A 26212-nucleotide genomic window follows, 5' to 3' on the forward strand; every position below is an offset into this window, starting at 1 on the left:
GATACAAATATTGCAGCTTCGGGCTTATAGATTTCAAATTTGTTTATGAATTAGAAATTATTAAATAGATACAAACATAAAAGTCATTGAGATAAAGAGACATATATGCCTGTAAGTATCTTCCAGATATGAGAAGCAAAAGTATCTACTCATATGCCCAACTAAATCTAATAGAAACGATGCAAATATTGCTACTCAATTACCTCAACTTTACTTTACTTTATAGATACATACTCAAAGATCATTCCTTTCAGATAAAAGATATAAATGTATCTACTCATATGCCCCCTAAATCTAATAGATACAGATACAGATATTCTTAGTCAGTTAATACTTTATAGATACATATTCAAAAGTCTTCGCCGGCAATTAGTATTTGTATCTTCATCTTTGCATCTCCAACTCAATCTTTGCATCCGCATCCACAGCTAGCTAAAGTATCTAACAGCTACGATTTTGTATCCAACACCTTTGCCGCATTAGGCGTGAAAGCCTTCGCCAGGGCTGTAAAAGAAAGCAAACACGCAACAAACAACGCGTAACGAGTCAGGCCTGGCCAGGCCCCCCATTTTTTGTTTTCTTCTCCAATCGCTGCCCCGCCCCCTTTTGACTAATCAGCGGCATTTGTTGGGCGATTCGATTAGCACGCGGCGCGTATTGAAAAGCGCCAAATGAAAACGAAAGCCAAATGCGCGCACAATTGAAATGCAAAGCCAGCTGCAGTGGGCAATGCATTGCATTCAATTGCATTGGTGTAACATTAACTATAACTGTTACAGTGTATGTGGGTGAGTGGGACTGAGCTGATGAATGCACTGAGAGAAACAAAATATGACAAAGTTTGCATATAAAATTTGCATATAAAAGTTCTAACTGTAATTTCTTACAGCTAAGATCCTATGCCCATGTCTTGTTTGGCATTACGGGTTTCTTTCAGTGTATGAATTCAATGTTAAACTGTCTATTAAGCTTAAAGTATACTTTTTATAAATATATAAAGCTGTTCTTCTGCTGTAATTTTAGGCTGTCTAATAAGCCTCTGATTAAAATGTTGTATCAAATTTATTTTTTCAAGGCACCTGTATAGCTTCATATTTTTCTCAGAGTGTATGCATAAAATGTTAAGCTCTAATATGCATTTGTTTTAAGATTTTCTCTGCAAATTTTGCCTATAGAATAAGTATTTTCCCTGCGTGTACTTACGTTTTCCTATAACTTATTTCTCTAAGTGTATTCAAAGCGCATATATACATATTACTGTTCAGCACTAGGATTTTCGTATACTTCCATGGACTCATAGGCAGTCATTGAGCTAATGCAGTTATAGATATATTATTTTTATATAGTACTCCGCTTTATATAGTACTCCACTTTTCTCTCAGTGTATATGCCAGCTATGAGCATAGCATATTTTCTTTGAGTGCTGAGTACTATATATTTCTAGCAATATTTTAGTTAATTAACTCACTTCAATCAGTCGTCAAACTTCATTCTCAGCTCATTTCTCGCAGTGTACTTAGTGCTGCTGCTTCAAGCTGACAGCTAGAATCATCAATGTCGTCAAATGATTGTCAACAAGTCGTCGCGTCGTCTGCCTTGTGCTCAATCATGATTATTGTTATTATTGTTGTTGTTGTTGCTGTTGTTGTTGTTGCTGTTGATGTTGGCAATTGCGATTGCGATTGCAATTGCAATTGCACTGTAAGTAGTTGTATGATCACATGCACTTAGCCACGTTAATAACTAATAAATGGCTGGCTGACTAGACAACTGTCTGGCCAAAAGGAGTCGCCAGTCGCGACTCAGCTGCAATTTGCTATATGCGAGCTCTTTATTTTTCTTGTCTTCTTCTTCTGCTGCTGCTGCTGCGTCTGCGGCTGCGGCTGTTCGTGATTGATTCTCACACAATGCAAATGAAATGCAATCAATGCGAACACTTTGCCTGCTCGCTGCACTTTTGTATTTCTGTATTTGCTTTAGCCTGTTTTTTGCATTTTCGCTTTTTAGCGGCTTTCTGGCTGCCGTTGCTCAGTTTGGAGATCATTATTATGCGTCCAAGTTCGCGTCCGACTCTCGTTGCACATTGTGCCTCGGCTCGTACGTGGCCAGCGACAGCTCAAGGCCGACAGACTGGAGCCAGCAGCTCGCGTTGTCAATGCAACAGCGGCGGGACAGCAGGCGGCGGACGAAGTCTTTGGCCAGGCCTGGCTGACTGCATAATCCAACAAAGTAAAAAGCGCCAACTAAGCGGCGAATATTGCTTTTTATTTGCTGCTGACGAATTGCCCTGGGTTTACCTGTGCTTACCTGTGTTTACCTCTGCCTCTGAGCCATGCCAAGCCGAGCCGAGCCACGCCACAAAAGGGTAGCATTGGACTCTATGCCACAAAAGCCACAAATATGCAGCGCATCCTGCCAGACAGCCAGCCAGTCACATCTCTCGCTTTTGTTTGCAACACGTTCTTTAGGGAAAAGCAAATTTTCAATCAAAATTGCGCAGTCGAACAAAGTCAATTTGCAATTGGCTGATGCCAATTTGCAAAGCTAAGCCAAAGTGTAGCTCAAAACATGGAAAAACAACAAGTACGCAAGTACAAAAATGAAGAAGAAGAGGCAGAAGCAGAAAAAAATACATTCCACAGCGTTGACTGACCATAAATAAATATAAATAAAATAAAAATAAAGAAAAGAAGAAAAAAATTAAAGCAGCAGCCGCATTCCTCCTGCTCAGACTTGACTTCTGCACAAAATTTATATATTTACATTTTTTTGGGTCAGCCTGAACTGCATAAATCACCAGCAACAACAGCTAGCAACAGCAACAACAACAACAACAGCAGCAGCACCCAATATGTCAGAGAGTCGTCTAAATTTGTTAGCTAATCAGCTTTTCTGTCGCTTTTCCCGAAAGAAATCCCGCAGCTTTTCATTACGTCGCCTGCAGCTGGAAATTGTGCCATTTATTTTTAGCTGAATTTTCAAATCTGTTTCAGTCTCTGCGCGCAGTTGGCACTCTGAGTCATTTGCTCTATAATTGAATTGTGATAACGCTTATCGTTTGGCCATTGATTTTTTTATTTTATTTTGTTTTTTATTATTCACTTGTTTTGAATTTGTTTGATATGGTGAATGAGCTGAAATTTATATTTATAGATTCATTCGGGCAAATGCAATTGCGAAGCGTTTTAGCTGTTTTCTTATTTGAACGTTCCAGCAAGTTCTTAAAGCACGCTACACTGGAAAAATAAGAAAATTGGGAATTTCAGGAGACGTTTATATTTTTTAATATAATATAAAAATTATGTAATAAAATCTGCTGGACTAGATATACAACTCAAGTCAAGCATAAATAGCCTATCTAATTTTTTCTTTACAAATTAAAAAATTAAAGAAATACAAAATATATCTTATATTTTTATTGCTATTTTATTTTATGTTATTATTATTTAATTTATATTTTATTTTATTTATTATTATTGTTTTTTAATATACATTTCTTATATTTTTATTGTTAATGTTATTTTATTTTATTATTTTGACTATTTTTTTTATTTAAATTTATTATTATTTTTTATTGTTATTCTATTATTTATTTATTTACTTATTTTTTTTTTTTTATTTATTTAATTTATTTATTTATTTATTTTTTTTTTTTGTAATAATAAGTTTAACAATTCTTTAAAAAAATGCGTTAGTAGGAGCTGCATTACACACAAATATATTTTCTTAAGTTAAATTTCCATTAAAATTTTATTTTTTTAAATATTGTTGCTTATAGGTTTAAAGGTTAAGGTTAAGGCTAAGTTTAAGGTTTAAAATAGATGGCAAATCCGAGTTCAAATCGATTTAGTTTTGGCTTTACCATCAATAATTTGCGTGAATAGCTGCAAACTCTAAATAGTTGAGCTCAATTTTCATTGACTTCCTATATATATTCCATATTTCATATATATTATATATATATCAAATATTTATGAGATTTTTTTTTTTTACAAAATTAGCAGCTGTATGCTAAATATATATTCGTTCATTGTTTAAATATTTTATAAATTTTAATTAGCTTGATTTAGCTAAGCATTTCGCACGACATTGCCTTAGAGCCAGACGAATGTGATTAGCATGTAAAGATAAATGTAGATGCCATATATCATTAGAATGTATATATATGTCTATCATAACTTTATAGCTATTGTTCTTTATACGTTTTACTTTTCTCACATTGTATTTTAGCGTGTTCTAAGCATGCGTGAAAAATATTTCATTAAGGGCATTCCCGCTTCGTTTTCGTGAATGCTTTATAAATTTTATACGATTGTCATATGCTCACAGCATTTTCATTTGATCGTTTGAGCGTACAGAATATATTGTTTATTTTACGTAGTTGTTGTTGTTGTTGTTGTTGTTGTTGTTGTTTTCGTTTTGTATCTTTCAGCTACATTCGCGCGTATCCACGAGATACAGTTTTTGTCAGCGCTTTTAGTACGTTTCGTTCAATGAAAGCCAACGGTTAGTTGAGTTTTGCAAACAGTTCATTCAAAAAGTGATTGATCTTCATTTGAATTGTATATATATATATATATATATATTATATATATAACTGTTATATATATATTTAGCTGTTCAGCTTTGAGTGAAGATGTCGCATTGGTGCCAACACTTGGGCTTTAGGTAATCAGTGAATTGGCAAATGTCTAGACGCCAGCTCTATATATAAACATATATACTCTATATACATATACCATGTGTATGTGTGTTGTGCAAAAAAAATAAACAACTTTAAATAGCCTTAGGCCATAATGTGACGTCATCGTTTGAACAACATGCGGCGCAATTTGGGGCACAAGCAAATCGCAATGTTTCCTAGCCAATGTATACACATACATACATTCACACATACACTTCTGCATGTATATGTGTGTGTATTTAGCGAGAAAAAACATGCCATATATGTTGCCTTTATTTTAATTGCAGCGCGCCAATTTGGGCAATGCAGCAACAACAACAACAACAACAACCTTGAAAATGCAATCAAAGCCAAATCTTGATCTCGTTTTTTTTTTCTTTCTTTTTAATTTGTTGTGTGTTTGTTTGCTGTTGCTTGTTGCTGTTGCTGTTGCCAGCACTTAATTGCGTTTATTTTATACATTTGCCAGACGCTTGCATTGCTCTTGGCATTCAACAGTTGCTGCTGTTGCTGCTGTTGCTGCTGCACGCGAGCAACCAGCCACCAATTTTTGTTGTTTTCTGTTTTGGGTGGCTGCAACAACAGCGACGCTTCCTGTCAACTGCAACAGCAACAACAACAACAACTTGTTGCTGCCGCTGTTGTTGTTATGATTGCCTTTTATTATTGTTATTTTTTTATTATTATTCATATTATTAAAATTATGATGCTGCGGGTTCGTTGTACACATAAAAATTTGACGCGGCAGCAACTTTTTAGGGTCGCCTGAATTTCACGCTTTTGCCTGTCAGAGAGCGAGAGAAAGAGAGAGACAGGAAGGGAGGGAGAGAGGGGATGGCAATGGAAAGAGACAGCAGATAGAGTAACGCCCACCAAATGTACCAAAGATGAACAGCATGATGATCATCATGATCATGATCAAATTGTTGCCGCCAAATGCAGCTGATATCTTTTATCACTGAAACCATTAATTACACTGTGCAACAAAATACAAATTTTATGTTAAAGATATAAACAAAAATATAAAGAGACAATATCAAGTATATGAAAATATATTAAATATTTAAAAATATATTAAATATATGTATCTTTTGAAAACATATCTCACATGACTTCAATCTCTGCTGCGCAGTGTTATTGTTTATCTAACGTTTTTTTTTTTTCCCAATTGCTGCATTTGGCTTGGCAGCCTGCGCAAACAATACGCGGATGTATTTTGGCTTTTTCACTATATATTTATTTATATACATATATAAATACTATATAGTTTTCTCAGCTTTATTTTCTCGCTGCGCAAAGCTAGGAGTGGCACTCATCATCAGCCGCAGTCGCAGCGCTGGGGCCAACGTTCGACACACGTCCATGTCCAAGGTTTTGTAAACAATGACAACAACAATAACAACAGCAACAACAACAACAACAACTTTTTTTGGCGTGGGTGCGGGCTGTGCCTCCTTTAAGATCGCTGTGGCTATTTTTCGACTATCTGTTCCGCTCCACAAACCTTTTTCTTTTGCTTATTATTGCGACGTTGGCTTAGAATTTGAAAAAATAAAAATAGACAGCTCAAAGTTTGACATTTTGATTAGCTTTTTGCATCGACTTACAGAACTTAAGCTGCGCCTGAGTCGCGCAAAAGTAGGCATAGAATAGGATTACTGGAAATTGGATAACAACCAACGAGAACAATTCAACAATGGATAATTTCAAGTAATGTTTCATAAGCATACTTAATTTTATTTTTAAGAAGCTGCAGTAGAACTATCTAGATAGATAGATAGATAGAGGGATGAATAGGTGGATAGATCGAAATAAATGAATGGAAATATAGGATAGATATATAGGATAGATAGAACCTCAGGTAGGCGTATGGATAGAGAAATATATAGATATGCTGAAAGTTGAATAGATGATTACATGGATAGATGGGAAGATAGATAGATGAATAGGTAATAATATGTGGATAGATAGATAGGAAGTATGGATAAACAGATGAATAGCTAGATAGATTAAGGGATAAGTATAAGGGTAGATAGAGAGCTAGATAGATAGATTTGCGTTTAAGATAACGATAAATAGAGATACAGGATTATTTATACAGATATTAAATCTGTTGATAAAGTGATAAACTCTATTGATCTCTGTTCTACTCAAGAGAATTTCATTTCTGAGCTATTAGATGTTTACTGTTCTCATCTCTTGGTTTAACTTTCGACTTTACTGTGTGTTTTCATAACCTTCTTGGCTTTTGGGCATTCGTCTTATTATTGCCAGCCAAAACTCTGTTCTTAAGTGCTGGCCTTCTGATGTCAGCTCTCCAGAGCTATGATGAGTGTAAATACGATTAGTTATATACAGTATACACAGACATACATATACATATATAGATGAGGAGGAGTCATACTTGAAGCTTTTGCCAACACTCGCATTGTTATTGTTTGTTTTTGTTGGTGTTGTTCTTTTGGGTTGTTGGAGCGCGTGACATAGAAAACAACTGGAGTGCAGCCCCAGTCACCAAGTGAACTACACCCAATGTTGACACAACAACAGCAACAGCAACAGCAACAGCGAACGGCAACGACAACAAACAAAACAGTAAACAACTTTAAACAGTTACTGGGAGCAATGCCTGACTGTTGCTCAGAAATCGATTAATCGAGCATTGCTATCGATCGTCGCGACTTTGAAACCAAAAATATAAAAAATAAAACTTGTTACTTGGCCTGTTCTGCGAACTTGTGCGAAGCGTGAGAATTCTACTCCAATACTCCACTATAGTTAAACAGCTGGGCAGGGTCTACGCCCCGTCCCGCTCCCCCATGAAGCTTAACCACTGAGCTTCACACTCAACGCTTTGATTTGCATAGATAATTGCAAAGTGATGCAAATTCCCCTCCGATCCGACTCGACTCGAGTCGATAGCCAATAGCCAATAGCGAATAGCCATTAATTAAGTTAAAGTACAGTATGATCTGTTTATGTTGAACTGTTGGCATTAACCTTGATTGATTTAAGTCGCTGCCATCGACATAGCTATCCATAAAGATTGTACTCTATTGTCTGTTATAGATATATATATATATATATATATGTTTCGCTTTGTTCTGGGCGCGTCTGCATGGCAGCTAAAGAGGAAAAACAATGCAAGCGATTGTTGTTGTTTTTATTGCTGCTGCTGCTGCTGCTGCTCTACATCATTAATATGCTAAAGGTCAAGCTGAAACAGCGACGACAATTAACAGAGCCGTATAAATACATATCTATAAACATGCCCAGCACTCCATCCATGTATCCATCCATCAATCTCTCACTTTCATTTTAAAAAATAAATATATATGTGTATATAAAAGTAAAGTTCGTAAATTTACTTATGCGTGACTCGTACTCCATATATATGACATATATCATATGCAGAGTCATTGTCTGTTGTGCGTGTATCTATAGCTGTGAATCTGTGTATCTGTATCTGCATTGGGGCATGAGTATTTGTGTATATGCAGGTGTGTACATTAATTCGTATCTGTATCTATGTATATATAGGTATAAATCTGCATCTGCATCTGTATCTCTATCTATGCCTAGGTATAGATGTATCTGTATCTGTAGTTGTATCTGTATCTGTATCTGTATCTGTATCTGTATCTATATCTATATCTATATCTATATCTATATCTATATCTATATCTATATCTATATCTATATCTATATCTATATCTATATCTATATCTATCTATATCTATATCTATATCTATATCTATATCTATATCTATATCTATATCTATATCTATATCTATATCTATATCTATATCTATATCTATATCTATATCTATATCTATATCTATATCTATATCTATATCTATATCTATATCTATATCTATATCTATATCTATATCTATATCTATATCTATATCTATATCTATATCTATATCTATATCTATATCTATATCTATATCTATATCTATATCTATATCTATATCTATATCTATATCTATATCTATATCTATATCTATATCTATATCTATATCTATATCTATATCTATATCTATATCTATATCTATATCTATATCTATATCTATATCTATATCTATATCTATATCTATATCTATATCTATATCTATATCTATATCTATATCTATATCTATATCTATATATATATCTATATATATATCTATATCTATATCTATATCTATATCTACAATATATCTATATCTATATCTATATCTGTATCTGTAAACACATTCTCTATCTGTATCTGTGTATTTGTATCTTTACTCTATTTGTAGCTTTATCTGCATCTACTGCATGCATATATATCTACATCTATTTACATACATATATATCTATCTGGATCTGAAGTTGATATGAAAAACATCGATCATGCGTGTTTCTGTATAAATATCTATATTTATCACGTTCAATGTTATTGTAGTTGCGATTGCTTGAGTTTAGGTACAGTCATACATCTGCATATACATACATATATAGTATATATACATACATATGTATATCGTATTTATTTATATTTTTATTTTTGTGGCCATCGCTGATGAGGTCACACGAACCTTTTCCATATTCATTTAACACTCCATTTGCTGCAGTTCCGTTCCGTTCCATTCCGTTCTGTTCTCTGTCATAGAACTCGGTATTATATGATATCATATGTATGTGATTTCGTTGAGCTAATGAAGCCTGATGAGGCATTTAATTTGTAGACAGCTTAATAACAGCATTGCATTATCATAAATAACTGTTAGGCAGCCACTAATATCATATCATAAAATTAGAATTTGTAAAATTGGAAAAACAACAAAAGTTTACATTAACATGGCTAACAAGTTGGCCGAGAGTGTGAGCTATGCAGCTAGTATGTGTGGGGCTCTCAGAGATACTTAGACAGATAATCCTTTTAATTAGTAAACATTTCTTTTCATTAGCTTTGGCTTAAAAAAATATAGAGAAATATAAAACTATAAAAATATAGAAGTAAATGATTTTTAAAGACTCGCTCACTATACATAGTTACCTATATATACGTGTATATATAGGTACATATATCCATCTATCTATCTGTCCTCGTTACCTTCAACTTTTCTATATTTAACCGTCAGCTACCACGTTTGCAAGTTTTATGTAAGTCGCGTTGCTCTTCTGCTGGCTTGACATGCCCGGATCTAAGTGTTGTGTGACATGTTCAACTGCCCGCTCGCCTCGCACTTCCCTCCCCTCCACTCTACACTGCTGGCTGCCCCATTGCTAACCACCTTGAATACCTCAACATGCACTTGACGCATTTCGCAAACCTAAATAAAAATAATAAAAAAAAAACTAAGCGCACAAATTAGCAGCTAAAATGAAACGAAGAAAAAACCTAAAGACAATGCGAAATCCGTATTCAGGGCAGTTCCTATTCAAAGAGCGGCCACACTTTGGCATTCGCCAGCGGCTGTTTTTGTGTAATGGCCAAAACGCAAATGGCTAAAAGAGTTGACTGTGACGGCGACAGAGACGGCGACTGCGACGCAGACAGCGAGCCTGGTTCATTGCGAGTGATCCATGTCGAACGTGTTGTTGCGCATGCGCCCGCAGGCCAAATGTTGCTGTTGCTGTTGTTGTTGTTGCTGCTTGAAGTGAAAATGTCATTGGCAGATGTGTCGCGTAGATTTGCAAGCAGATACGGCCAACAGCCACAAGCCATGATCAAAAGCACAAAAGCCAAGTTAGCCCAGTCGACTTCACGCTCCTCACTGCTGCTGAGTAGGCCTATGGGCGTAACAATAAAGGGGGAGAGGAAGGGGGCGGTGGTTGGGTAGGGCGTGGCAATGGCTGTGCAACACTTCTAACATCTTTACGAGAGCTCTTTTGTTCTGTGTTAGCCCCGCAGCTGGGGGCTTGCCTTCTTGTTGCCTGTCTATGTAATTATTATGACTTGGCCGTTTAGCTCACAAGTTAATTACACGCGGCTCTGCAGCTGCCGCTCAAACTATGAGGCTCTGAGTCTGTGGAGCTCTGCAGCCACTTTCGACACTTTCAATAGTAGATGCGGCTGCTGCTGCTGCTGCTGCTGCTGCTGCTGCAACAATTTACAAAGTTTTTGTGTTTTTCTATTTTGGGCAGAGCCCTCAAGCGAGAAGCGCCATTAAATCGATTTTACATTAAAAATATTGCACAAGGCGCCGCCCGCCAGAATTAATGGATCATAATTATTGCTGAGCGACAGCCAAAGCAACGATAACAACGCCAGCAACAGCAACAGCCGCAGCAGCAGCAACAGCAACAGCCGCAGCAGCAACAACAACTGCATTAGAAATGAAAACAGCCCACGAACAGACAAACGTCTGGCCAGGCAATTGTTAGGCTCGACAGAAGCTGCACAGTGGGGCAAGTGTGGGAGAGATTGGGCTTACATAGAGCTTCTAAATAAAATAAATAAATATAAAATAAATAGAAATTTAAATAATAATCAAATAAATAACAAGTAATATAAAAACAATAATAATTATTGTCAAGTCTTCTTTCCTAATTTAATAATTTTATTAATTTTATATTCTCATTTTTATTTATTAATTTTTTTTTTTTAATTTTTAATACATTTTTTTTTAATTTATTAATTTTTTTATTTTAATTATTATTTTAATTTTATTTGTATATTTATTTTATTTATATTTTTTTACTATTTTTTATTAATTTTTTTTCTTGATTTGTTTATTTGTTTAGTTTATTAAATTTTTTTGATATCTTTGATTTAAAACTAATTAACTAAAATAGTCATGTTCTTATTGGAATTGAATTGACTCTATATGAAATGCTAATGTTGCTCATAAATTGAACAATTTAATAAGAAATGCCGCAGTCTAACTATATTTATCATATCTAACTGCCCAACTACTTTATCAAGCAAAGTTCTTTGGGCTAGAAGCCAACTTTAAATTGACTTTACATCTGATCTTGTACCACTGTGCAGTATCTTTCAAGTGTTTGCGTTGGCTACTCAAGCGGCAGATGCTGCCAGCCAACAGCATCCACTTTCAATGCGAGAGAGAACTTTTCATTTCTTTGCTTTTCTTGTGTTGTCTTAGCTTTGGTTTTTAGTCTTGCTTTTCCTACTTCTTCTTCTTTTTCTTGTTTCTGTTTTTTTTTTTTTTTTTTTTTGGTATTTTACAGTAATTTTTCCAAGAGAAATTTATGCCATAGATTGATGTACAGAAAAAGAAAAAGAAATATATATATGTATGTATATGTATATGTATATGTATATAAATATGTATAAAAATAAAAAGCCTAAATACCAGAGTCTTATGACAGTTGAAGTTGCAAGAGATTTGAAGAGCATGCCACTTGCTGTTGTTGTTGTTGCTGCAATTTGTTCTGCTGCTGGTGCGTGCGAGTGTGTGTAGGCTGTGTGTAAGTGTGTGTGTGTGTGTGTGTGTGTGCCTTGCTGCCAGGCTGACCTCTTGATACCCCCTTGCTCTGACCTCAGTGCAATTTCATGAAGAAAGTGGCAACTGCGACGTCGACTGCGACGCTAACTGCGCGTATTGGCCATCTGTTTTGACTGTGTCTTGGACTCTTGACGTCACTTTGCGGCAAGTGAAAATGTGTGCGACTGCGTTCAATCCGGTTTGAAGTTGCTTTTTTTCGGCTTCGGCTTGTGAGATGTTTATGTTTTCAACAACAGCAACAGCAGCAGCAGCAGCAACAACAACAACAACAACAGCAACAACAACCGCAACAGCGAGCATTTGTTTGCCTTCTTTTTTTTCTTTGGCTCAATGTTAAGACGAGATGTTAAAAACGTGATTTCCATGCGTCGGCATATTTAAATAAAATACTTTTACTATCAAAGAAAACTAGTCGGCGGCTCGTTATATTGCTGCTGATCAAAAAACTGAACAATAAGAAGAAGCAGAAAGCAAAAACAAAAAATTATAGTGCAAGGCATTGCGTATGCCACGCAGCGAGGCCAAAGCACCCCAGACTAGCCACACTTGCCACACTTGCCACATGCCACATGCCGCATGCCACAGGCGCCAGTTGACAGTGGGTTGGCAATTTGTGGATGCGTTTGCCAATTTGATTTTCAGTCGTTTGCCTGTACAGTGAACCCCCGCAGCAGCTAAAGCCCATCGGCTGCCGCTGCTGCTGCTGCTCTGGCTTATGCAACAAAGCCAAACAAAAGGCCAGGCCAATTTATCAAAATCTGCTCTTTTGCTATTCATAATTTGCATCACATAACCAGCGCCCCAAACATGGCCAAAAACACACACACACACGCACAAATGGCCATAAAAATATGCGTTAATTGTATGGAAATGGAAATGTTATTGACCAGGCAGAAAGAGTGAGAGAGTGAGGGAGTGAGAGAGAGGGGAGAGTGAGACTAAATACTAAGAGTATACGAATTGAAATTCCCCAACTCTCTCAGTCTAGCCAAGCATTTCATTTGAGCCCTTTCTTTCAGTGTCTTATACAACATTTAAACACTCATTCACAGCTAAGTTTTGCATGCAAAAAAATAAAAATAAAAAATAACAGCAAGCTAAACAATAAACAAATAAAACAATAATTTGGCATAAATCTGGGCATTATCATCCAACTACTTAGCATTGCGGGCGTAATTTTCTCTTCATTTCTTTTTTGGCATTTTTTATTATTTTAATATTATAAATAGAAGGGCCGAGTTATATCAGCTTCGTTACTCAAGCGGCTTATGAATTGTTGAAGATATATTTATAATAATACATGTAAAGATAATTATATAATTAAATTAAAATAAAATGATATCATATATGAAATTGATGATTTAATTCGTTTATTTTTTATATCTATACCAATGTCATATAATATAAATCTATAAAGACTTTTACTATATAACAACTTATTACTTAACAAATAGTTATACGATTATTAACCATCTATCGATCTCGTAGTAAGCATCAAATCAGCTTTAAGACTGATTATTTCCAGTTCTATTTTTTTTTTTTTTTTTTTTTTTTTATAAAATTTTTTTTTTTTTTTTTATTTCTGGCTTTCAGTTAGAAACCATTGTTTACTTCGCTTATCAGCCCACCGCACGGTTAATTCATTGTAAATTTAAGTTAAATACAAAATAAAGTCTAGTCTATAGATTTTATGACAGCTCTAGTGATATCAATAGATTGAGTGGGGCAATACAAAGAATATGCTTTGTGCTATTCGTGTTTATTGATGTCAAAGTGTTCATAAAATGACTTGAATTTTCAATTCGTAATAATAACTAAATGTTATTAATATAGAAGGTTAAATTCGTATGAGTATTATTATTATTATTGTTATTACTATTCAGAAGAAATCATTTTGTTTCTATAAAAACAGTATAAAAAACTTGAGTTAGCTAACTAAAAAATTGCATAAATATAAAATAACTTGTTTAACAAATATATGCACAAAAAATATAAATATAAAATACAATGGGTTAGAAACATATAAAACAAATTTGTATGAATAAAAATAATTTATATATAAAATTACTAATCAAAATTTGAAACAAAATAGTAATAATAATTATAATAAATGCCGTTAAAAAATTATATATTTAGATATTTATTTTAATTTCTATTAAAAAAACAAAAAACAGCAAACTACAAGAATATTATAAAAACGTAATCTGACTAAGCCAAGCAAACAGTTTATTTATTTATTTATTTTTTTTTTTTTTTTTTTTTCATTTTTTGTAGTCAAACAAAACTATGACACGTTTTATTTACATTTTCATGGCTGTTAATTTCTCATTACAATAGCTTTTTTTTTCAACATTATTATTTTTATTATTTGTTGCTATTTTTAGCGCTAGCATATGCGCGCATTTGCTCAGTCAAAAATCCAATTAAATTTATGAATAAAAAATATATATATGTATGTATATATGATCAAAGTTAAGAGGGGGCTTGTCCACAGAGTGTTAATGTGTATGTGTGTATGTGTGTGTGTATCTTTGATGACAAATAAGATACACAAACGCACACTCAGCGAGTTATCAAAAACATAGACGCCAAGTACATTTAGAGTCCAGTGTAAACCCGAGTTGAAGATTATAATAATATAATATTTATGTTAGATAAGCGCGGTGTAAACAAAAGGCCAGGTAAACATAGGTAAATGCTGAGCTTAGGATATCAATCAACGCACACTTTTCCTGTGTCAAAACAAGATAAAAAGCAAGAGAGTGAATAGGAAGCCACAGACTTATAAATATATAAGTAATTTGTGAGACATTCTGTAATATGCAAAAAAAAAAAAAAAAGATATCTTTTATATGCAAATGCCGAAAAACGAAAAACTAAAACAATAAACATGGCAAAATTAGCTAAAGACACACACACACATGCACATCACATATTACTTAACAGGCGAACGGAAGTGATTAAGAGAAGCAACAAGTGAACAGCCATCAACAGCAGCAGCAGCGGCAGCGGCAGCTGTAGATACATCCACAGCTAATGTATCTGACGGATGCCTGCGCTGAAGAAAGTGAAGAAGCTGCGCTGCGTTTTGTCGGCTACAATCAACAAATGTGCTCTGTCTGTGTGTGTGTGAGTGTGAGCCGTTGGGAACTAGACAAAAGGCTTGCTTATGCAAATGCACAGACAGCTAGATACACAGCTATAGATACAGATACAGCTAAAGATACAGATACATTCGAGTGTGATGTAAGCAGCCAAAATGTGGCTTAATTTATGCAAAGCATTTCTATGTCGGCTTTCTTTTATACACATATATATTGCTTATAATATATATATCTAAATAGTTTTTACGCACATTTTGTTGGCCAAAAATGTTAACCGTTAGAGCAACACCTTCATTTTGAACACACTTCTGTGGGTGGCCTAACTGCGAAAAAAAATTGCTTAAAATTGAAAATGAGTTTAGCACTTTTTTTTGAAAGTTTTTGACTGCCTGCCACGCCCCCTTTGCACACACTAAACTGAAACATAAAACTCTTTATAATTGCACTGTAAACATTTCACTTTCGTTTTTAATACCCGAAACAAAAATGTTGTCGCCGCGCATCGTGCACAGAATAATTTTTCGGTTTACCTTGTTTTTGTTGGTTTTGTTTTTTTTTTTTCTGATTTAATTTTATTATTGTCTTGTTTTGTGGAGCAGCCACTTTCGCCATGTGGGTGCTGAGAAATGCTGCTGCTGCTGCTGCTGCTGCTTCTGCGGCTGATGATGATGAGCTGTTGAGCTGTTGAGCTGTTGAGCTGTTGAGCTGTTAAGATCTGTGCAGTTGATCCCATGGAGGACTCAATTAGCAGCTCGTTTCGCGTTGCCTCAGATTTGCATAATAAATGTGGCTACTGTGGCGAATCGTGAACTGCGATGACCCCTTCCAGATGACCTCTCCATACACATACATATCGTACATATCGTATATATTGTACATATCGATTGACATTTGCCAACGATTTTGGGTAGGGCTGTTAAAGGCAATTTCATATGCTGATTAGCTGCGCACACGTGACTCTGGATGAAGTTTGTCGCGCTGCAAATTTCACAAGATTTTGCGCTTGCTATTGCAGTTGGGACTGAGCTCAAAGTCAATAAATAAACATATATATATGGTTATGTAATAAACATAAAAATTTATATTTATTATACTCAGCTCAGTTTAGTTCAAGTCATTATTCGATTTCTGTTAAATTTAAGAGTCGAGAATCCACATCCAATAAGATCTTAAAAACCCTTAAAAATAGATTAGTATTATTATATAATTTAATTTGATGACGTCTTGGTCTACTCAATCGTTCTTTCATGTGCTCAAAAGTCGATATACTTAGATTGGAAGAATAAAAAATTCCCTTGGAAGAAAGATATATAATATATTTAAAAAAAGATATATTAAAAATAAAAAAAAATAAAAAATTAGTATTTAAATATATGTGTTATTTATTGTAAGGGATCTCGACTCTTTTCGAATTTTCTCAAAAATTTAAATATTTTTATGCTTGACCCTGGCGAACATTTAATATAAAAATATATATTTTTCATTACATAAATACAACTTTTATCAATTTTGTACGCCTATATATTAAGTATAATTGTAGCTACCTCTAGCAACCCCTACTAATTCGCTTTATTTCATTTACTTGCAGATCGAACTCGAAGGCCTCGTATCTGCCGCGTCAGAGCCTGGAGAAGCTGAACAACACAGATCCGGATCATGGCATCTATAAGCTGACGCTCACCTCCAACGAGGACCTGGTGGCGCACAGCAAGCCCAGCTACGGCATTGCGGCGGCAGCCGCTGCTGCGGGCAAGCTGAAAATGCCCAACAATTTGCCGGATGTCTTGCCGCTGGGTGTGAAGCTGCAGCAGCAGCCGGTGAAGCCGGTGAAGCCGATGACGCCCAGTTCGCCGGGCGATGTGGTTGTCGCCATGCGCTACGGCTCCAATAATAATCTCGCAACGAATGCCACGCCCACGAATGCAGCGAATGCTGTTGGCGGCAATAATACAGCCTATGCCATGATCTATGGCCAGACGGTGCAGCAGCAGCAACAGCAGCCACAGCATCCGCAGCAACAGCAGCAACGGTACTCGACGCCCACGATGGGCCACGCCTACAGCAGCAAAAGCCGATCGCCAGCGCCACAATTTACGCGATCTCAGTCGTACGATGTGAAGCAACTGCAGTCCCTAAACGATGCCACCACATTCGTCTCCCAGTCACAGGTGGATCTGAAGCAGGTTGCACAGAATCTGGAGACGACGCTGGAGGAGGCATCGCTGCCAGCGACACCGCCGCAGCTCCTCTCGCCGGCCAACTCCAATTCCGATTGCAGCCTGAGCACCAGCTCACTGGAGTGCAGTCCAGTGAATGGGAATGCGAATGTCAATAACGATGCAGCTGCACACATCTTTCGGGCTGAGGTAATTAGCACCACGCCGACAACGACGACGACGACGACAGCGACGCAGCCGAAGCCACCTGTCAGCCGGCAGGAGTCGTTGCGTGAGAACATTGAAAAGATAACACAACTGCAGTCACAGCTGATGTCAGCGCATCTGTGTGATACGGCGGGTCTGCTGAGCAGCTATGGCAAGCCGAGCAGCACCACGAATACGAGCATGAGCACGAGCACCACTGCAGAGCCAGCCACAGGCACAGTTGCAGCCACAGCCACAGCCAGCGCCACAGCCACTGAGCAGCCGCCCAGCCCAGCAGCCCCTGCTCCGTTGGAGGAGGAGCCGGCAGCTGAAGCGGCCACGGCAGCCACGCCCGAAGCCTCGCCCATGGATAGCCTGCAGCTGATGCAGCGCAGCGAACTGGTGCTGATTGTCAATCCCACGCCCAGCACCTCGGACATGGCCTGCCAAACGGATGAGGATCTGCTGGACAATGAGCTGGTGGCCACGCGCGAGGAGCAACAGACACGCACCACACTGCAGCCACGTCAGCAGCAGGCCATCGAGCTGGAGTACGAGCAGGCGGCCTTGGAGCTGATCAAGCAGCTGTTGCCCAACGACAAACTCATCGAAATCCTAACACCAAAAAGATATAAACCAACGACACAGTATGTCAACAACTTGTACAATCCGAATGTGCAGCTGCGTCCGGCCAAGCGAGATGTGGGCACCTCAACGCTGATGCGCATGAAGGGCGACAGCGCCAGGAGCAACTGCAGCAGCAACAGCAGCAGCTCCAGCAACTCAGTTGCTACGACAGAGCTGCAGCTGGTCAGCGTGGAGCTGCAGCTGACGGATGAGGATGATGCAAGCGACACGGATAGCACGAATTTAATCAAGCAACAGCTGGTGAGTATCCAGTAGTCCATATCATTACTATAAGCCTCATGCTAACCCACAATATCTGTGTCTTTGCAGCATGCGCTGATCAAGCAGTTGAACCAAAAAATTGGCTCGCTCAAAAGTGAGCAGCAAACAATTTGCGATGAGTGCAGCATTAATGACAAACTGGGCCTCGATTTGCTGGCCAAGTTAACGGAGAAGGTGCGTCCCAGCGAAGCCTCCAAGTTCCGCACCTACATCGATGATGTGGGTCACATAACCAGCCTTTTGCTCTCGCTCTCCGAGCGTTTGGCGCAAACTGAAAGCAGTCTAGAGACGATTAGCAGCCAGCAGGAGAAGGTAAAGACAGATTGATTTGACTCTCTCTCTCTCTCTCTCTCTCTACATAAACTAAATATTCTTTATTTTTAAATATTACAGAGTACGCTGGCAGCGAAACGTGAACGTCTCTATGAGCAGCTGGAGGAGGCGCAACGGCTCAAGTCTGACATCGATAGGCGTGGCAGCAGCATTGCCAAACTGATTGGCAAACATCTCAACGTTGACATGTGCGCCGATTATGATTACTTTATTAATATGAAGGCCAAACTGATTGCCGATGCACGCGACCTCTCCGACAGGATCAAGAGCAGCGAGGAGCAGTTGAACGCCTTAAGCGATGCGCTAGTCCAAAGCGATTGCTAGCTGGGCTCTCAATTCAATTTTCCGTGCTGTCAACTTTAAGTTGAGGGCTGTTTGCGAGAATTGCCTCAGCTGCTGGTCGGGCTGTGTGTATTTAACTTAACTTAATGTGCTTAAAATTCAACCACAACACACACTATAATGTATAAATATTTTATGTTCATTTGTGATTTTCAATTAGTATGTAGGGTAAACTATGTATCAACCGCATATGTGTAAGCAATTTTTTACATAATTATCAAAAGCAAAGATAAACTGTATGCATTAATAAAAATTTTAAAACAATTTAAATGCTTAGTCACAGAATTCTGTTTTCAAATTTGACCGCGCTGAGATGCGATCTGGCAGTACCTTTAGCGTTGCCACTGTGGCTTAAACCCAATTGTAACTATTGCCTCTTAACTATCGTCACGCAACTATCGACGATGTGATATATCGATAGCAGTCATTGATATTTCATCACATAGTATTGCTTATTTACAAAGGAAAGCAATAATTTATGTTACCAAACGTGTTTTCTTGTAATTCAAAACAAATGTTAACGTGGCATACATTAGCTTTTGTTATTCGTGCAAATGTTTGAATAATATTGATTTGCAATCGATAACATATATTGCTAATCAATGCAATCAGCTGATGGAATGCCCTTTCGATTAAATATTATCAATTAAATTGCTATGTTTAGAGGCAAAACACTCTGCCAAAACTGGATTAGAAGCGCTTTGGCAATTACAGCGCCTCAAACACAATTACATCGCAGTTGGCTAATAGACGAGTAAGTTCTAAAATACCAATTGCTTGCGATATTTTAATACAAATGACTAAACCGTAGCAGAACGACAACAACAGCACATCCGCAGCATCAACATCAGCAGAAGCAGCATCAGCACCTGTTTCGTGGCATGGCAACGGGTGGCGAAACAAAGGCGGAGACGCCAAAGCACACTAACAGATTAGCAGCATCGAAGTCGCCATATTTGCTGCAGCATGCGCATAATCCCGTCGACTGGTATGTTTTCTAATAAGAAATGAGATAAAAAAGTAAACCTTTCTGGCAACCTCCTTGAAAGGTATCCCTGGTGTGAGGAAGCCTTTGAGCGTGCGCGCAGCGAGAACAAGCTGATCTTCTTGTCAGTAGGCTATTCCACGTGCCATTGGTGCCATGTCATGGAGCATGAGTCGTTCGAGGATGCCGCCACGGCTGAGGTGATGAACAAACATTTTGTAAACATCAAGGTGGATCGTGAGGAGAGACCGGATATAGACAAAGTCTACATGCAATTCCTCCTCATGTCCAAGGGCAGTGGGGGCTGGCCAATGAGCGTTTGGCTAACGCCAGATTTGGAGCCACTGGCAGCTGGGACGTATTTTCCGCCAAAGCCGCGGTAAGGCATAACACATTTCCTTTCAAGACTGAAAACCCCTAAAACTCTTTGCTGCGCGCAGCTATGGCATGCCCTCGTTCACCATGGTGCTGGAGTCGATAGCTAAGAAATGGGTGGCAGATCGCGATTCCCTCAAAAAAGCGGGCAGCACTCTACTGCAGGCCATGCAAACCAATCAGAGTGCTGGAACTAGTGCAGAAATGGCCTTCGAGCGGGGCAGCGGCGATGCTAAGCTGGCGGAGGCGGTGGCCGTACATAAGCAACGGTTCGATCAGCAGCATGCGGGCTTTGGCCGAGAGCCCAAGTTTCCGGAAGTACCACGACTCAATTTCTTGTTCCATGCCTATTTGGTTACCAAGGATGTGGATGTGCTGGACATGGTGCTGCAGACGCTGGATCACATTGGACGTGGCGGCATCAATGATCACATTTTCGGCGGCTTTGCGCGCTATGCGACCACACGAGATTGGCACAATGTACACTTCGAGAAGATGCTGTACGATCAGGGACAACTAATGGCTGCGTATGCCAATGCCTACAAGTTGACCCGAAGCAAAGAGTTTCTGGGCTATGCAGATCGCATCTATGAGTATTTGATCAAGGATTTGCGGCATCCGGCAGGTGGGTTCTATGCAGGCGAGGATGCCGATTCCTTACCTACCCATGAGGATACGGTCAAGGTTGAGGGTGCGTTCTATGCCTGGACATGGGATGAAGTGAAGCAGGCATTTCAAAAAGAAGAATCTTGCTTTAAGGATATCAGTGCAGCACGTGCTTTTGAGATTTACAGCTTCCATTATGACCTGAAGCCGTCGGGCAATGTATCGCCATCCAGTGATCCGCATGGCCATCTGACTGGCAAGAATATATTGATAGTGCGTGGCTCAGAGGAGGACACTTGTTCGAACTTCAACATGGAGCTGGAGAAACTGCAGCAGCTGCTGCGGACAGCGAATGAGATATTGCACAAGATTAGGGATCAGCGTCCACGTCCACATTTGGACACGAAGATCATCTGTGGCTGGAATGGCTTGGTACTCTCCGGCCTGGCAAAGCTGGCCAATTGTGGCACGGCCAAGCGAGATGCGTATTTGGCTACGGCCAAGCAACTGATGGAGTTTGTGCGCAAACATCTGTACGATGAAGATGAAAAGCTGCTATTGCGCTCCTGCTACGGAGCGGGCGTGGCGGATGATACGCTTGAGCAGAATGCGTAAGTGAATGAGAGAGAGAGAGAGAGAGAGAGAGAGTTTAACCACATATATCTACTATATGTGACCCATTTTACAGCACTCGCATTGAAGGCTTCCTGGATGATTATGCGTTTCTAATCAAAGGTTTGCTAGACTATTACAAGGCCTCCTTGGAAATGGAAGCTTTGAATTGGTCCAAGACGCTGCAGGAGACACAGGACAAACTCTTTTGGGATGAAGATAAGGGCGCCTATTTCTTTTCTCAGCAAAATGCGCCAAATGTCATAGTGAGACTTAAAGAAGGTACAGCCTCATTTACTCTAACTAGGCTCGTTCCACATCTCATCACAATTTCTTTACGCAGATCACGACGGCGCCGAGCCCTGTGGCAACAGTGTGGCTGCTCGTAATCTTACGTTGCTTTCGCATTATTACGACGATCGGAAATATTTCGAGCGTGCTACGAAGTTGTTAAATTACTTTGCCGATGTCTCGCCCTTTGGCCATGCCTTGCCCGAGATGTTGTCGGCGTTGCTGTTACATGAAAACGGTCTCGATTTGGTGGCTGTGGTGGGTCCCGATTCCGAGGATACGCGACGCTTTGTAGAGATTGTGCGAAAGTTCTATGTGCCGGGCATGATCATCGTACACTGCGATCCACTGCATCCGGATGCGGCATGCAATCAGCGATTGCAACAGAAGTTTAAGATGGTCAACGGCAAGACGACCGTCTACATTTGCCATGATCGTGTCTGCCGCATGCCAGTGACAGATCCAGCCCAGCTTGAAGAGAATCTGATGGCCAACTTCTTCAAGGAGCGCATCTGAACTAAGCCCCACTCAATTGACATTACTCGAACTAGTTGTTAGCATTATTATGTTGTTATTAGGGTTTAACAACATTGTTAAATTGTTTAGCTTCTAAAGCATATATATATCTATAATAGATATATATATATATATTATTCGGTTCTCGGAACATGTATTTTAGTCTGTAGCTCCTCCTTTTGTGACCTCTCCCTATTTTGAAAATTAACCTTAACTCAATTTAAGTTATAAAATTAAAAAGATATAATGGATGTTAGATTAGATGCCATCTCAATCCAACTGTGGAGGGTTTTCTATTAACAATCTATGTGTTTGAGGATAACTTTAGGAAATTGTTTAGTTATGACAGTTTTGTGGAATTGCATTTTATTCTAAAGTGTTTTTTTAAAACAGACTCGAAATTATATTTTTGTACAAATTAAATGTGGGAAAGTTATTAAAATATATGTCATATATAAACAATTTCTTAAGTAGATCCATTTGGGTAGTGGTTAAATGAAAAGAACAAATTGCGGTTTCATCTTCACAAATACAACACATTAATTTGTGCATCATTTATTGGAATCGTTCGTTTGGCTGCTCCTCATTCAAATGGACACGGCGCTCGTCAGGCCACAACTAAATACTAAAAATTGTGCATTTTGCTTGCTTTTCTTTCTTATTTTTTGTTGCTGTTTTATATTATTATTTATATATTATTATTATTATTATTATTGTTGCCGTCGTCGACTGCAATATTCAGATGAGAGGAGCCGCCCAGGCGTAAAAACTAAGAACTATAAACTAAATGCTGTGACCTGCTGCGCTTCATCGATGCATTCACTTGTGGCGGCGTCAGCGATTCTCTGGAGTGAGAACTGCTGAGGTATCTGCCTGATCTGAAGACCAGCAGATTGTGCCACAAGAGTGTCTGATGCGACGGGCCAATTGGCGCACAAAGAGAACTAAATGTATGGAGAGAACAGTTCGGTAATCGATAATCGGTAATCATAATCGTAATATAATAGTAATATAATAGTAGTAATAAAAATAATTTAGTTGAAATTCACATTCATCACATTGGTTTGCACTTGGCGGCCAACCACTTGCCCTTCGTGCCTGTGGTGTTGTTGTTGTTGTTTTTGTTGTTGTTGTTGCTTGAATGCAGAAGCTGTCGCTACACTTGCTGTTGTTCTTGTTGTTGTTGCTGTTGCTGTTCTATTTGTTGTTGAAGGTGTTTCTGTTGTTGTTGTTCTAGTGATTGTAGCGGCAGCTGATGCATCCGCTCAGGTATCTGCATCGTTAAAACTCATGGCCGCATCGAAGCTATCGACGATCGTCTCCATGCGCTCGTGATGCTCGAACCGGGCAAATTTACGCTCCATACGCGTATACGAATGCCGACGTGAGTGTCGTGTCCGTCGAAAGAAACGGAAACGTGTGTCCTCCTCCTCTTCATCGTATTCGGGCGCCGACACTGAATCTTCGTCCGTTTCGCGCAGGAATTCCTTGGGATCGCGATGAATCTTAAAGATTTTCGTCGCACCATGCAGCTTGGATATGGTCCGGGATGCATTTAAAATACCACGGTCGGCCAGCGGCAGATGCTGCTGCTGATGCTGATGCAGTTTGTGCGCACGATTCTTGACGGCAGTTAGCCGATTTGTGATGGACACCACGTTGAACAGCTTAGATAGCTCGGAGTCAACGCAACGGGTTTCGCGACGCAGGTTCTTACCGTTTTTAACATAGATAAAATGATTGATTGATTGATTATCGGCCACCAGACTGGCGGTGGGTGAGCTGGAGCTGCCATTGGCGCTACCGTTACTGTTACCAGTGCCGTTCCCATTGACATTGCCGCCGCTGCTGCCGTTGGACGTTAACAACGTTGGTGTGGAGGGCGGCGCTGGGGGCACGTGCGGCATTGTGTAGCAACGCTGACGTCCCTCATACAGGTTGGCCACATTATACCGGCTGAGTCGGCACGATTCCGAGTCAATTTCTTCGTGGTCGGAACTCGGCATGTCCATAGCCTGCATACGTACGTGTATGTGTATTTGTGTTAATGTGTTTTTATGTGTGTGTATGTGTTGGTGTTTTGAGAGTGGGTGCGTTCGCGTGAGTGGGCAGCAGCAGACGAAGAAAACGGGCGAAAAATTGGGCGTTGTAATAATTGACACATTAAATTTTGGCATGCTAACAATATTTAGATGATGTTTGTATACCTGTAGCAAGCCCTCCACTTCCGAGTAATGACGATCCGTCAGACGGTGCAGTTGTTGATCCATTTTTGCTAAACAACAACAACAGCATAACAAAAATACGACCGTCCGATACCAATACTTTTAGCTGCACAGCAACCCTGCGCACTGCGCAGTCCCAGACCATTTTCGATACCAATGCGCCACTGCCCTGGTTGCCCAATGAGTACCTAGTGGCAACTCTATCAATTATATGGCAGCGCTATGCGCTAAATTAACTTGTTGAATAAATCGAAATACATATCCTTATTTGCGACTGCACACCTCATTTATTTAAGTTTGTTTACTTTTTAAATGTGAAGAATGATTCAATGCATGTGTGCCTAAATAATATTCGGCTATGTGTTTAGCTTTGCTGTTCAGTGGCCATTGGTACGTCCTCTTCGCCATTCGGCTGAGCAGCAAAGTCCCGGCCTCTACCTCTGCCTCTGCCTCGGCCTCTGCCATGTCCTCGGGTTCCACCTCTACCTCGACCAGGGATGTAACCAGTTGACGAAAATTCTATGGAGAACGAATCGTTCATTAGACTCCATTGAGAGAAAGAAACATACTTTATTTCAGATACCTGAGTAAGGACGCTTCCGTGGGGGCTGGCCATCGGATTCCTCCTGAGTGTTATGCTCGATAATGCGCGCCTGTTCCAACAGATCGCGGAATGTTGAAATACTCTGGCGAGGAATGTATTTGCGGTACTTAATGTTTAACAGACCGTACAGGAAATCCAGTTCCGTCTCTTCGTCGTGTCGATTGTTTTCCAATTGAGCGAGCAGCGCACGTTTCTCGACCACGAAGGTGTCCATGGGTACGCTATTCTCCTGTTTATTCTGAAAGAACTCCATGTAGACTTGATAAGCCGGCTTGGTGGGTGAAAAGTGTTCGCGAATGAGGTCAATTGCATCGTTCCAGCACTTTGCCTCTTTGCGTACACCCTGCCACCAGGTAGATGCAATGCCGTAAAAGAGCAACGAAATGCCTTTCAAAGCGTTCTCATCGCTGATGTCTTCGAGCTCTTTGTATGTTACAATATTTGTGATAAACTCCTCGACGTCGTCGTGGTTTCGTGCACCGTTAAACCTGTGCGTGCAGGCGCTGAAACTGCCCTTCGACTTGGTCACGGAGACAGCTCCACCAGATTCGGCGGCAACCCCAGCAGCTGCCACAGCAGAAGCGCGCACCGTTTCGATGAGCTCCCGCAGCTGCTCATTGGTCATTTGTATTGTTTGAGCCATGTTATAGACACATTAGTCAACAGCAGCAGCAAACGATTACTAACGGACTGACATGTCTTTCGCTTTTGTAGTTGGCTTTGTAGCACATTATTGTGAAATGGAACTTTGAAACCCAAAAATACGCTCTCTGAGAAAATGTAGTGTATGAATGATACATGGATTTAATAATCTGCAAAACCGC

At 39.2% G+C, this 26212-nt stretch overlaps 4 protein-coding genes across 9 annotated transcripts in view; 2 read left to right on the top strand and 2 right to left on the bottom strand.

Moving 5' to 3' along the window:
* Positions 1-19444, top strand: part of LOC6578988 (protein Shroom) — a 69158-nt gene extending 49714 nt beyond the window's left edge. For 4 of the 5 annotated variants that reach the window (XM_032730191.2, XM_015163407.3, XM_032730189.2 and 1 more), the window contains exons 8-10: positions 16816-18478; positions 18548-18811; positions 18893-19444. In XM_032730191.2, the coding sequence (XP_032586082.2) occupies positions 16816-18478; positions 18548-18811; positions 18893-19156 (2191 nt within the window). In that variant the 3' untranslated portion in view covers positions 19157-19444. Of the gene's footprint in view, positions 1-4621; positions 4669-16815; positions 18479-18547; positions 18812-18892 lie in introns of those variants that run through there. The other variant, XM_015163408.3, reaches the window with a different exon arrangement.
* Positions 19445-19764: 320 nt separating this feature from the next.
* On the top strand, positions 19765-22838 carry LOC6578990 (uncharacterized protein B0495.5). 2 transcript variants are annotated; one of them, XM_032729640.2, is made up of 6 exons: positions 19765-19928; positions 19989-20162; positions 20224-20538; positions 20600-21751; positions 21829-22034; positions 22096-22838. In XM_032729640.2, the coding sequence occupies exons 1-6, from the start codon at positions 19831-19833 to the stop codon at positions 22557-22559; spliced, it is 2409 nt and encodes an 802-aa protein (XP_032585531.1). In that variant the 5' UTR covers positions 19765-19830; the 3' UTR covers positions 22560-22838. The 2 variants fall into 2 exon arrangements, with proteins under 2 accessions (XP_032585531.1, XP_002004887.2); XM_002004851.4 differs by having other exon boundaries at positions 19766-19928; positions 19986-20162.
* A 236-nt stretch (positions 22839-23074) lies between these two features.
* Positions 23075-24900, bottom strand: LOC6578991. The gene is made up of 2 exons (XM_002004852.4): positions 24767-24900; positions 23075-24574 (listed from the first exon to the last, which is right to left on the bottom strand). The coding sequence occupies exons 1-2, from the start codon at positions 24827-24829 to the stop codon at positions 23825-23827; spliced, it is 813 nt and encodes a 270-aa protein (XP_002004888.1). The 5' UTR covers positions 24830-24900; the 3' UTR covers positions 23075-23824.
* Positions 24901-25045: 145 nt separating this feature from the next.
* Positions 25046-26197, bottom strand: LOC26527574 (activity-regulated cytoskeleton associated protein 1). Its single transcript, XM_015163410.3, has 2 exons — positions 25368-26197; positions 25046-25303 (listed from the first exon to the last, which is right to left on the bottom strand). Exons 1-2 carry the CDS (start codon positions 26029-26031, stop codon positions 25149-25151), a joined length of 819 nt encoding a protein of 272 aa, XP_015018896.1. The 5' UTR covers positions 26032-26197; the 3' UTR covers positions 25046-25148.
* Between the last annotated feature and the right edge of the window lie 15 nt (positions 26198-26212).

The sequence above is a fragment of the Drosophila mojavensis genome, unplaced genomic scaffold (genome assembly GCF_018153725.1).
Source record: "Drosophila mojavensis isolate 15081-1352.22 unplaced genomic scaffold, ASM1815372v1 contig_80, whole genome shotgun sequence".
NCBI lineage: Eukaryota > Metazoa > Arthropoda > Insecta > Diptera > Drosophilidae > Drosophila > Drosophila mojavensis.

Bases quoted from the DNA above. Each gene is read 5' to 3' on its own strand.
- LOC6578990 (XM_002004851.4), top strand. From the start codon at position 19,831: ATGTTTAGAGGCAAAACACTCTGCCAAAACTGGATTAGAAGCGCTTTG. The intron at 19,929-19,985 runs GTAAGTTCTAAA...ACTAAACCGTAG, and splicing joins CGCAGTTGGCTAATAGACGA to CAGAACGACAACAACAGCAC. The intron at 20,163-20,223 runs GTATGTTTTCTA...CCTCCTTGAAAG, and splicing joins GCGCATAATCCCGTCGACTG to GTATCCCTGGTGTGAGGAAG.
- LOC6578991 (XM_002004852.4), bottom strand. From the start codon at position 24,829: ATGGATCAACAACTGCACCGTCTGACGGATCGTCATTACTCGGAAGTG. The intron at 24,575-24,766 runs GTATACAAACAT...GTACGTATGCAG, and splicing joins AAGTGGAGGGCTTGCTACAG to GCTATGGACATGCCGAGTTC.
- LOC26527574 (XM_015163410.3), bottom strand. From the start codon at position 26,031: ATGGCTCAAACAATACAAATGACCAATGAGCAGCTGCGGGAGCTCATC. The intron at 25,304-25,367 runs GTATCTGAAATA...CGTTCTCCATAG, and splicing joins ACGGAAGCGTCCTTACTCAG to AATTTTCGTCAACTGGTTAC.